The 11,776-nt window shown below is 40.3% G+C and overlaps 3 protein-coding genes across 5 annotated transcripts; 1 reads left to right on the forward strand and 2 right to left on the reverse strand.

Moving 5' to 3' along the window:
* Nucleotides 1–869: 869 nt before the first annotated feature.
* Nucleotides 870–3,361, reverse strand: LOC146371705 (adenosine 5'-monophosphoramidase HINT3-like). 2 transcript variants are annotated; one of them, XM_084952817.1, is made up of 5 exons: nt 3,189–3,361; nt 2,917–3,034; nt 1,734–1,803; nt 1,488–1,614; nt 870–1,138 (listed from the first exon to the last, which is right to left on the reverse strand). In XM_084952817.1, exons 1-5 carry the CDS (start codon nt 3,273–3,275, stop codon nt 1,091–1,093), a joined length of 450 nt encoding a protein of 149 aa, XP_084808943.1. In that variant the 5' UTR covers nt 3,276–3,361; the 3' UTR covers nt 870–1,090. The 2 variants fall into 2 exon arrangements, with proteins under 2 accessions (XP_084808943.1, XP_084808942.1); XM_084952816.1 differs by having other exon boundaries at nt 870–1,614.
* Nucleotides 3,362–3,796: 435 nt separating this feature from the next.
* Nucleotides 3,797–7,737, forward strand: LOC146371706 (cilia- and flagella-associated protein 45-like). Of its 2 annotated transcripts, none has more exons than XM_084952813.1 (12): nt 3,797–3,993; nt 4,140–4,256; nt 4,904–5,013; nt 5,290–5,434; nt 5,532–5,702; nt 5,795–5,973; nt 6,128–6,257; nt 6,368–6,514; nt 6,593–6,706; nt 6,810–7,003; nt 7,098–7,322; nt 7,424–7,737. In XM_084952813.1, the coding sequence occupies exons 1-12, from the start codon at nt 3,991–3,993 to the stop codon at nt 7,491–7,493; spliced, it is 1,605 nt and encodes a 534-aa protein (XP_084808939.1). In that variant the 5' UTR covers nt 3,797–3,990; the 3' UTR covers nt 7,494–7,737. The 2 variants fall into 2 exon arrangements, with proteins under 2 accessions (XP_084808939.1, XP_084808940.1); XM_084952814.1 differs by having other exon boundaries at nt 4,916–5,013.
* Nucleotides 7,738–7,965: 228 nt separating this feature from the next.
* On the reverse strand, nt 7,966–11,078 carry LOC146371707 (adenosine 5'-monophosphoramidase HINT3-like). The gene is made up of 5 exons (XM_084952815.1): nt 10,903–11,078; nt 9,655–9,772; nt 9,380–9,449; nt 8,671–8,797; nt 7,966–8,492 (listed from the first exon to the last, which is right to left on the reverse strand). Exons 1-5 carry the CDS (start codon nt 11,011–11,013, stop codon nt 8,382–8,384), a joined length of 537 nt encoding a protein of 178 aa, XP_084808941.1. The 5' UTR covers nt 11,014–11,078; the 3' UTR covers nt 7,966–8,381.
* Nucleotides 11,079–11,776: the final 698 nt, after the last annotated feature.

The following is an 11,776-nucleotide window of genomic DNA, read 5'->3' on the forward strand; positions in this document are numbered from 1 at the left end:
CCCTGCATTTTGATTTGTGACAAAAAGTTTGTGATGTGCACCACAAATGAAACAGATGAATAGTCATGAGGATTACTCTCTGGGGATAATGTCCTCTCCACATCAAAAGGAGTCACTTGAGGTGAATCAGGCAACCTGCTAGAACGTCTCCTAGGTACAGTGTTTCTGGCATGTCCTACTGGGAGGAGGACCAGGACTTGCTGGAGAAATTGTATCTCTTTGCTGGCTTTGGAAAAACTTGATGTACCCCAGGATGAGCTGGAAGAGGTGGCTGGGGAGGGCTTCTCTGCTTGGACTGGTGCCCCGACCACTTGAACCCAGATGTGTGGGAGAAAAATGAATGAACAGATGGGGTCTCTGTCATGGAAAGCTGTCAAGTGCTTCTGGCTCATCTAGTGTGGAAGATTGTCCAACCACATTGCTGGAGTCATGCAGTTAGCATTGCTAAAATCCTGTTAAAACACTCATGAAACCATTTATATTGGCATGCTCGGCTCTTCCAAAAAAGATCCCAGCATGCCAATCAACTGGCATGCCAATCAATAACTGGCTTTCTACTGTGACTTATCAAAACTAAAGAGTTAGTTCACTGAATTCTTTTCAGTGAAAGACACAGATGTGTTACTGAGTGGTCAAGTTTACAGATTTGAAGAGGAACTAACCAACAAACCCTTCATATTCTGCTAATTAACATGATCATGAAAGCACTACTGGAAAGTTGAGCAGTAACAGTATAAGATACTGAAGGGATGCATGTGTTGTACCTATGTTTGTAATAGGAGAGATTTGGAAGAACAACTTTTAAGACAGAAATGATCTCCATTATTTGAAGCCTTTCAAGATTTTTTTTTATTAATATTCATGAATTCTATACCATTTATAAAAATGAAAAAAACAGAAGTAAAAAAAATTTAATACAAAGAACTCTTCTCCACAACCAAGTCAGCATGCGGCATGGAGGAAAATATTCAAACGTATTAGCACCAGAATGCCAAACAGGCTGGAGAAGTCATGTAAAGTGCACTGAGTGCGGTGGATGCTAATTAAATAACCTGTAAGCAGTAAACAAGGTTGCTACACCTGCATCTGTTCATTTCACTTTACCATGAGTCTTCAGCTGTGAAAGCACTTTGTCTACCTGCAACAGAGCAAAACTGGAAGTTAAGAGTATTCACATGTAGTAAATTCACTCATTTTAAAAGCTCTTCACTTTAAAAGAAGGTAGCACTTAAAGGTGTACACAACACACATAAAAGACCTAACATGGGAGAGAAGATGTGGCTCGTTTCTCATTTTGACATCAGAGAATGGCGCCAGTGATAATCTCCAATAATCTCTGATCTGATTTTTATTGAATTCCTTTAAAGCATAGACCGTGATAACAAATGAGAAACAAATGTAACCATGCCATATGTCTGTCTGGTGATATTAAAAATAAACAGTCCCAATTGAATTATTTTCCTTGGCTCAATCCAGCCCTGACTTACTGTAATAAACCAGTAAGACTGCTGCCCGTAGCGAAGCTGAGACTTCAAGTTCATCTTACTGGCTGGAGCCAGAGTGTGGAGGTGGAGGTGGGGAACTGACGAGAATGGAGGGAGATGAAACCCCAGCCTACAAAATAAAATTAACAAAAAGATATTACAACATGAAAAAAAAAACCTGTTTAATTTTAAAACATAATAAAATTCTAAGTGGTAAAGAGTCGCAGCTCATCACAGGGATTGTTTTACCTGACGTCATCGAGGCTGCAGACTTTGTTCTTCTCCAGTATATGTCTTCCCATTTGTTCCATCCGCTCCACTGTCAACAAATAAAACTTATCGGCGATGTGCGATCAGAAAATCAAGATTATGCAAGACAGTTTTACACATATGTACATATACTCCCTAGCCACTTTATTAAGCACACCTGAACATTAACACAAATATCGAATCAGCCAATCACATAGCAGCAGCTCAGTGTATGTAGACATGGTTCAAACAGAACGTTAGAATGAGGAAGAAAGGTGACTGACGTGACATTGAATGTGGCATGGTTGCTGCTACCAAACGGGCTGTTGTAGGCATTTCAAAAACTGAGCTACTGGGATTTTTTTTCCCATAAAACCATCATTAGAGTTTACAGAGAATGGTCCGAAAATGTGAAAATATCCAGCGAGTTGCAGTTCTCTGGGTGAAAATGGCTTGTTGATGACAGAGGTCAGAGGAGAATGGCCAGACTGCTTCGAGCTGATAGGAAGGAACTCAAATCAACACGCTTTGCAACCAAGGTATGCAGAAGAGCATCTCTGAAAGCACAAGCTTAAAAAAATGGTTTGTGAACAGTCACCAGATCTCAGTCCAGTAGAGCTCATTTGGCGTGTAGCGGAACAAGAAATTTGTATCATGGGTGTGCAGCTGATTTCTGAAGACACAATGAATCATTTCATGGTCATGGTGCCGCTTTTAAATCTGTCTTCACTGACACAAACTACAAAGCTAAGCTCACTGAGGTCATACTGGTGACTCAACAAAACAATTTACTCATTAACCTGAATTTACTATAAACTATTATTAAAATAGTTTGTACTGATTAACCAGATGGCTGCTCCTCCCTGTGCAATGTTCCTTCTGTTGAAAGGGAGTTTTTCCTTTCCACTGTCGCCAAGTACTTGCTCATAGGGGGTCATCTACATGCTATGTATGACCTTACAATATGAAGCGTCTTGAAGCAACTATTGTGATTTGGTGCTATATAAATAATCAGTTGCTTGGAAACATGTTGCTTTAAAAATAAAAGGGCGGGGTGCTTTTGTGTAATCAATCATAACTACCGACTCATATTTTCCCATTGACCAAGACTTGTCAGCAGAAGTTGCTACCAGGAAAAACAAACAAACAAGCAAACAGACTGATTAAGTTCATGTTTCCTCACCTAGAGGTATGTTGTCCATCTTAAGGGTTTTACAGTTGCTGATATGCATCCTGGGAATAACCAGGTAGTGATGGGTGGCTCCAGGCTGCATGTCACGAAAGCAAACCAGCTCATCGTCCTGCACACACACACACACACACACACACACACACACACACACACACACACACACACACACACACACACACACACACACAGAGACAGGAATTTCCAGTGGCTAATTTTTTTTCTCCTTGAACATGAATGAATGTTGTTGTTGTTTTTTTACTCACGCTCAGCAGGATCTCTGTGTCAGTTTTGTTGTTTGCTATTTGACAGAATTTACAGTCATCAATCCCAGAAGCCTCCAGCGTCCCCATTCGTGAGTTTTAAAGCGTCTTTTATACAGAGCGCAGTAAACGCTGTAATATAATTTCTGGGTGTGCCCAGAGACAAAGGCAGGACAATCGGCCGAAGACAGAGCTAGTCGAGCCCAGAGTGCACCGTCAAATTATTTGTCTTAGGGAAAAAAAAAAAAAAAGATTTTTTTTAATTATTATTATTATTTTTTTTTTTTACGAGAGCTGAACAGGTTCAGTCTGAACCCCAAGTCAGAGATTAATTTTTTTGATAATGGAGTGTTTGTTGAACTTTTAGAGAAAATATATAAAAATATATCAAATTTTAATCTACATATATGAGTTTTAATTTGTATCACATTTGCTACATAGGCCATACGTTTGCACTTTAGTCATTAATAATGTGTCATGCAATTTATATAATTTTTTGAGGGTAAAAAAAAGTCACGCTGATGATGTAGAAGTCTCAAAAACTCACAAAAACTCATGTATCAAATATGATACGCTTGACTTTAAAGGAATCGAGGATGTCTAACGTTTGCCCTTCTGTCACCATAGCAACAGATTACTCGCCAATTAAAATCCGTGTTGCTACGTTTTTAAAGTTTTTAAAGAAGCTAAGCGCATGTCTATAGATGGGAGAATAACACTCAGTATTGCAGCTATATTAGTCTTAAAACTGGATAATCTTAGAAACATTTATTTTCCGTTGCCTGGACTTTGTTAACGGCAGATCATGGTAAGTTACAGTGAGCACTGACATGCCACTTTCCATATTGCCTTAGGTGCTAGATCCTGTTTTTTAAATGCAAAAGATACTATTCTATAAAGTCTGTATTTAACGCTAGAAAAAGTCCCTGTATATTCATCCACTGTTGTTTTCAGTCCCAGCAGAGACATCCGTCCAGTTCCAGAGCTAGCTCTTTTATCAGCTGCTACCGCCCACTGAGCCCAAGCTCTCAGGTGGATGATGACGAGATCCTCTTTGGGAGCCCAGACCCGGTGAGTGTTACTCTCACAGAGTGAAATGTCACATCTTAACTACACTCACCGGCCAATTTATTAGGTGCAGTTTATTAGCACCGCTTTTTGCCCTCTGAATTACCTTAAATTTTCAACAAGGCGCTGGAAACATTACTCAGATTTTTGCTCCATATTGGCATAATAGCATTACATAGTTACTGCTGATCTATTGACTGTACATCCACCATAAGAATCCCAAAGGTGAGATTTCGTGACTGTGGAGGCATTGGAGTAGAGTGAACTCACTGTCATATTCAAGAAACCAGCCTGAGATGATGTGAGTTTTGTGACATGGTGTGTTATCCTGTTGGAAGCAGCGATTAGAAGATGGTTACACTGTTGTCAATAAGGGGTTGGAGATGGTCAGCAGAACTACTCAGGTGGGCTGTGAAATTTAATTGATGTCCAGACAGTATTAAGGAGACAGAAGTGTACCAAGTGTCTGAGTTGCTGCCAAGTGACTGGCTGATAAGATATTTGGATTAATGAGCAAATGAACCTAATGAAGTGGCCAGTGAGTGGATATCACAAGTAAGAAAAAAGAAACAAAACTGAAAACACTTGTGTGTTGAGTTCACTAATTATGGTGCTATTTTGCGGGTTTTTATCAACTAACAACTGCTCAGATATCTACACAGCTTTGTGAAGACAATCCTTGTGAGGAAGCTCCGTCAAAGATCAAAAAAGACAAAGACACCATTCAAATCATCTCTAAAGACCTCATCCGCAATCTCAGGTATAGTCCCAAACCTGTTGAGTTTCTCTGCTGGTTTAAAAAGCATAATGCACATTTTTAAAACATGGAAATGGAAGCGATTTGATTACATTTAATATGAATTTAAAAAAAACAATGGTGCACCTAACAGTTATCCATTAATGTATGACCTGGTATCGTTTCAAGTGATTTAGAGAGATGATTAGATTTTTTAAAACAAATGTCATAATGATAATGATGTTTTAACCCAAAATGGACATCCTCACCACAACATAATTCCTCCTGTCATTATGCCAGAATCCCACTTAACAGTCCTTCGGGAAAGTCAGTCTTTCTCCTGTCAGCTAAGTATAAACGCATCATTTTAGCATCCCAGGCTAGCCTCAAGGAGGAGAGAGAGGCTTCTCACCAGGCTTATCAGAGAAAGGAGAAAGAGGAAACGGTAGGATTCATGGCTCTGATGATGTTTTCTTGGACATTAACACAAGAGGCTTGTTCCTGTGATTTTGCAATATGATATCTATATGATGGCTCCCCAGAAAGCCGCAGAGGAAAGGAAGCAGCAGATCCAGGCAGCAGATCTGTCTCGTAAGAACAACAAGGCCCTGACTGAGCTCGAGCAAGAGGCCCGGAAACGTTCACAGGGCTTGCTGGAGCAGTCTAACGCTTTAAGGATGGAGCAAGAAGAGGAAATCAAAAGGCTGAACAGGGTAGGAATTGGCTGGGAGTATGTGGATGAAGAAAACAAAGGCGGTGTTAATTCACACACATATAAATGCTTCTGTTTTTGTCACTCCCTCAGCTTATTCTGAATGCTCAATGTCAAGCCACAATCAATGCTCAGCTGGAGGAGAAGAAGCAGATCCAGGCAGAGATGGAAGAGGAGGAGAGGCGCCTGGATGCGGTGATGGAGGCAGAGCGCCAAAAGGGTCTGGAGACTGAAAGGAAGATCGACGAGCTGAGGAAACAGCACAGGGTCGAGTAAAGAGAGCACCTTTTTTTTTCTTCACCAAATGCTTTATATATTCTTAAAATAACTCCAAGGATGGGAAGACGTTAAATTATGCACTTTATCTGATCCAAAAAGGAGGCCATTAGGAGATCTGTCACTCTGTTTGTGTGTGTTACATTTCAGAGGAAGAGCGCAACTTTTAGAACAAATTCAGAAACATCTAGAGGAAAAGGAAAATGAGAGAAAGATGAGAGAGCAAGAGAAACAGCAAATAAAGGAGAACCAGAAGAAGATGGAAAAGGATGACCTCAAGGTGCACACACGGCCCATGTGCAGACTTAAACGCACTAACGTGAAAAATAACGTGAATACAGTGCAGTGTACGGGAGTCAGTTTCATCTCTGACCAGCGGCTTTGTTCCAGGCTAAAGAGAAGAATAGGATGGAGCAGCAGCGTATGCAGGAGGAGATCATGCGCATCAATGCTGAGACCCTCCGAGTCAAGGAGCAGAGGATGAAGGAGGAGAAGCTGGCGGACATTAAAGCCATGGAATACATTAAAAAGAAACAGGTCAGCTGGAAAAGCAACTGAACTCTGTAGATCGGCCACAGATGTTTGTTCTCTGCTGATATTTTATTGTTTTTGCAGGCAAGGGACGCGGAACGTGAAGCAGAGCAAAAGCGGATAAGGAAAGAGAAGGAGATGGAGATTGCTAAGCTGAGGGCCCAGCAAGAAAAAGATCGAAACTATAAGGCAGAGCAGGTCAGAAATTGTTTTTGAAGCTTTAATCTTATTACAGGTGGATTAATATGACTTTTAACTGTTCTCGGCCACTTGTGCTGGTCTTTCTGCGGATTTTAAAAAGGATGAACTCTGTGCCCATCGGCATCAAGAAGAGTTACAAAAAAAATGGAGGGAGAAAAACAGAGAGCAGGCCGTGAGGAAAGCACAGCAGGAGGTGATGCTGGGGGCTGCTCGGCTGGAGCAAGTTCACAGCAAACAGCACTACCAGACAGTGCAGGCCACCATAAAGAAGGAAGAGTTTGATCGGATGCTGAAGTAAGAAAGTTGGGGGGCTTTTGTTTGTTTTTCCCACCTCAGTGCGCATTTTCTGCACGTTTTTGCATGAAATTGCTATTTTTCCTCCACACAGGGCTCAGAAGGAAGCAGAGGCCAAAGAAAAGGAGCAGCAGGAGAGGCAGCATCAGAAAGTGCTGCGCCACGCTGAGGCCGTCAGGCAGCAGGTGAATGAGCGCAAGAAGCTTGCCAAAGCTGAGCATAGAGAGAGGTTCGGGGAGGCTGACAAACTGCTGGAGGAAGCCCAGCAGCGACAGATGCGCCTGAATGAGATAAAGGAAAAGAAACTAAAGGAGCTCAGGTAAGCATGAGCAGGTTACTGTAGCAATATTCAGGCATGATTGTCATATATCAGGTTTACTGGATATAATGAATGAACCTAATGTGCATGTCTGTGTGCAGGGTTATAGGGCTTGGTGAAAAATACTGTTGTGAAGTGGAGAGAAAGGCCCAGAAGACTCATTTTGTATAGCTCCATAACTACTCTAAGTTAAAATATCTAGGATTAAAGTCATATTTCACTCTCAGAGGTGTATGATCATTGGTCTATGCCCTCCAACTCTGGCTCACTGATACAGTTTGTAAGTTTTATTTTTGTGTAATATCTGCATTTGAGTCGTGTCCTGTTCATTCACTGGGAGGTTTTGGGATGGGGGGACGTTCGCATGATGGGTGTACAGCCGACACATCTGTGACGCTATCGTGTCAATATTAACCAAGATCTGTGATGTTTCCAGCAACTTGATGAATCTATATTTATCTATACACACATATCTGCCAGTGAGGATTACCAGGATTATGAGACTGTACTAAAATAAATAACATTAGAAAGTCACAACACTGGCCTTAAAACTTAATTACCTTAATTATTAGTTTATTAAAGGGTTCTCCATGAATGATTTTTTATTTTATTTAAAAAACTGTTTATTTTTTAATATCATTACAAACAAGCAGACACACATCCAATACAGAGGCAACAGTATCTCCACACATTTTTCTTCTTTACAGTGTCAGTAACAGAAAACTCTCAATAATGTTATTTAAATAAATAATTTTATTTTAAAAAATACTTAGTGGAATCAGTCTTGTCTCTTCTTATGATAAAAGTACAATTCATTTCCCACGTGCATTCATTCAAAAACGACACTGTTACAGTGCACGAGTACAAAACACTCTAGATAAAATCTGACCGTTAATTTTCTATATTGCACTGGCCCGTGCAGAGGTCAGCCACTGCTAATGAATATTAAAGTGGTAAATATCGCTCTAAACAATTACAACGCATTTCAAAAGTGTCTCCAGTCTTCATTCTGCCTCAGCGACTCTTCTGAGATTTTTTTGTTTGTTTCCCTGCTGTGATCTAAAGTCCAGTCTGAGCACAATTGATGCACTGAAATAACTTGCAGTTCTCTAAATAATGACACCGGAGTGGTGGGGAGATACTTTTAAGACGCTTGCGTAAAACTTCTTCCTGCAAAGAGGAAATTATGAGTTTATCAGTTCAAATGTGAAGTAACAGAAGTAGCCTGATAAAAACAGTGACTGCATGGAAACCGCTGCAGTGGTTTAGTTATTGTAGTGTAAGAGAACTAATAAAGAAAATCAAAGAAAAAAGCACAATGAGGAAAGAAGTCGCCTGCAGTACTCACAGTAACAAAAGAGTTGGTCTCTGGAGTGAACTTATACAACATGTACTTTGAGATCTGGCTGGCTGGGGCGAGCACGTGGAGGTGGAGGTGACCTACTGAAATGAAAGGCGGCTGGTGGAAGCCCAGCCTGTGGAGAAAAACACATCAGCACTGAAATTCAGCCGCCCAGAGCAGGGATGAAACGCTTACAAACAACAGAGCAACTAGACCCCTCACTCCATGTTAAACAATAATTATATAGATTACATTAGCACGAAGATTACTTATGCAGTTACTTAAAGCAAAAGATTCATCCACCCTCCCTTTAATATCATTTTTTAAGCTACACTGTAGCTTTTTAAATTTAATGTTAAAAGTAAGATTTTTACTGGGTTTTGGCTTGGGGCAGCTACAATGCACCCGGCAGAAACTGCAGGATTTTACTTCACACTCGTATTCAAAACTACGGCCAATTTTGGATCGCTGATTAACCTCATATGAGCGTGAACGTGAATGATCGTCCGTCTCTGTGCTTTAGCCCTGTGACAGACTCGAGACCTGTCCAGTGGGTGGATGTATGCATGGATGAATGCACGGATGGATGGATGAAAAATGGGTGTCCACTGTAAATGATTCCTGAATGCCCACGAGAGAACTTGAGTTTGCAGACTTTGCCTTTTTACTAGTATGAATATTTTTTCCGGTACTTCCAAGAACCGTCTCCACCAACCTTATATCCGCCATGTCAGTAATCCCTTGGTCATGGAGCACATCTTTCCCCAGTTTAGCCATCCTTTCAACTATTGGAGACATGATTTCTTATGGGTTATGTGATATAGTTTTGTTAATCTCAAATAGTTGGAAAAATAAGAGTATCAGAAGTCTATAGTACCAGCAGTAATAGTCTAGTTTAAAGTATTTAAAGGAAAACTTGCAGCAGTAGTGACTACAGGAGAGCCACAGTGTTAGGAGATAGTATGGTAAGTTGACAGAGGACTAACTGACCTAGATCAATGTGTCCTTTGTGCAGTGAGAAGCAGCTGAGTATGTGCTCTCTGGGAACAACCAGGTAGTGGTGAGGCGCACCTGGGAAAATGTCGCTGAAACACACCAGGTCTTTAGTCTGTAGTCGGGGGCAGAAAAATGAAAGTCATTCAAGCTGTGAATGCAGCACTATCAAGACTACAGTCTATTTCCCTGGTGGATCAGAAAGTAGGTAGCGCTACTCCAGCTGTGCACATAAAAGAACCAGGACACCCCGTGTCTTGGTTGGATGACCAACCAAGACACAGAAAACTCCCACTCTACACAGTACATGAAAAGGTGGCAGTGGGACTCATTTTTAAAACGTACAGCATTATTATTATTGTTATTATTTTACTCACTTTTTCTGAGTAGATACATTATTACACATACCTGATGAATGTCAGACTGACTGAAACACTGAGGCTTAAATGTATTTGCAGTAAGCGAGGCAGTGTGTGGGAATTATATTTAAATTGTCATGGAACTTTTCCACCTGTCACTCATTCAGGTGTGCGGAGACTTTGAACTATTAATTTAGCTGCACATAGATGAAGAGAAATCAACCACTTAAAACCACCCTTAAAATCTTTTGATGCTTGGCTACTCTCTTTGCCTCGGCATTATAAGGGGTCCGCGAGTGTCTTGAAAGGTGCATATAAATAATAAATGTATTATCATTACTTAAGATGTAACCAGTCCTCAACCAAATAAGAAGTCATTCATGGACCTGTGCCTGCGTAGGGACCCTTTAACGTTTTGGTGATTTGCAGGTGTTAAAGCATCTGGATTTAAACAAAGTGCATTTTTAGATTTACAAACTTTAGAGTGGACCTGTTGTGCTTTTCTTTATTTTCTGTCACATGACAGGTTTTTACCTGTCTGGGCTGGTGGGTGCTCACATTACAAACAGCCAAAAGAGCTCAGACTGCTCTAAATGCCCTGTTTCATACAGTTTTATTTGTTTTGGCTCAGAGTTGCAAAACAGCTCTCGTCGTGAAATGCCGACCCCGCGGTTTCCCTGCTGTAGTCTGTTTCTTCTATTAAATAGCTGATTTGCCATACGCTTTAAACTTCATCAGCCGTCAAGTGCTAAAATCTTCAACTAACTATGTGTGTGTTTTTTAATAGTATATCAAAACCTCGGATCCGCAACTTCCGGGTACAGTTTCCTCCTATAACACCTGTATCGCTCTACATGGGATTAAAAAAAAAAAAAAAGCATCTCACCTCTTTTATTATCTTTGTGTTTTCGTCTTTTTTGTTCGCTATTAAACAGAAAATACACGTTTCAACATCATTTACATCTGAGTTTGACCAGTTGGTCGCAGTGTCCTCCATGTTGCCTGAGGACGGTCTCTCTGTTGTGTTTCCTGAACACTTTCCGAAGATCTTCTATGACGTGCAGAGAGGTTACTCAATGCTTTTCTGAGAACTCTGCCCTCCTAATAAACATTGTGGAAATGAAGGCAGTCGGGCAGGCACTACTATCGTCACTGATTTCTACAGCTGATTCAAGTCTGATTCACAAGGTCCCGATTCGATTTTATTCCATTTTGAGTCAGTCAGAAATATTATAATTTTGTCCATTTATCTTGGATATGTACTGTCGAAAGAACCCTCTAAGCCTTGTAAATTAAGAATATTTAATTCAAAATTATTTGACTATTTCTCTGCAGTTAGTTTGCACTGAGTTTGTAGGCAGTGTATAAAAAAATTAAGCTGCCACTTTGTCAGATGTGTAAGCATCACAGCAGATGCCTTTGTGTCAAAGTAACAGGATAAAACAGAAAAACTTGGAGATTTTGCTGGCCTGGCTTTTTATAGTAGATAACGTCCTTAAAAATATTCTGCAGTAGATCAAAAACTTAAAGCCAGGAATCCATATATGGAGATTACCTGATGTTGCTGCAGTGAAGCAGTGTTATTATCCACCCAACCATGCAAAATAGGATTTTTTTTGCCATTTTCAGGTTGTCTTAAACTTTTGATCGGGACTGTATTTCAACATAATTTTATTTTAATATTCACAATTCTTAAAGAATGTTTAACACAATGTAAATTATGACTGACTTCCAAAAAGCTGCTTCTGACCTAGCAAATA

The sequence above is a fragment of the Perissodus microlepis genome, chromosome 15, assembly GCF_051167445.1.
Source record: "Perissodus microlepis isolate ML-2025 ecotype Zambia chromosome 15, ASM5116744v1, whole genome shotgun sequence".
NCBI lineage: Eukaryota > Metazoa > Chordata > Actinopteri > Cichliformes > Cichlidae > Perissodus > Perissodus microlepis.

Coding starts and splice junctions, on each gene's coding strand:
- LOC146371705 (XM_084952816.1), bottom strand. CDS start 3,275: ATGGGGACGCTGGAGGCTTCTGGGATTGATGACTGTAAATTCTGTCAA. Junction 1,804..2,916: donor GATGGACAACATACCTCTAG/GTGAGGAAACAT, acceptor ATTTGTTGACAG/TGGAGCGGATGGAACAAATG. Junction 1,615..1,733: donor TGCAGCCTCGATGACGTCAG/GTAAAACAATCC, acceptor TTTATTTTGTAG/GCTGGGGTTTCATCTCCCTC.
- LOC146371706 (XM_084952813.1), top strand. Junction 5,014..5,289: donor GACCTCATCCGCAATCTCAG/GTATAGTCCCAA, acceptor TCATTATGCCAG/AATCCCACTTAACAGTCCTT. Junction 6,515..6,592: donor AATACATTAAAAAGAAACAG/GTCAGCTGGAAA, acceptor TTGTTTTTGCAG/GCAAGGGACGCGGAACGTGA.
- LOC146371707 (XM_084952815.1), bottom strand. CDS start 11,013: ATGGAGGACACTGCGACCAACTGGTCAAACTCAGATGTAAATGATGTT. Junction 9,773..10,902: donor ACACAAAGATAATAAAAGAG/GTGAGATGCTTT, acceptor CCCCGACTACAG/ACTAAAGACCTGGTGTGTTT. Junction 8,493..8,670: donor AGACCAACTCTTTTGTTACT/GTGAGTACTGCA, acceptor TCCTCTTTGCAG/GAAGAAGTTTTACGCAAGCG.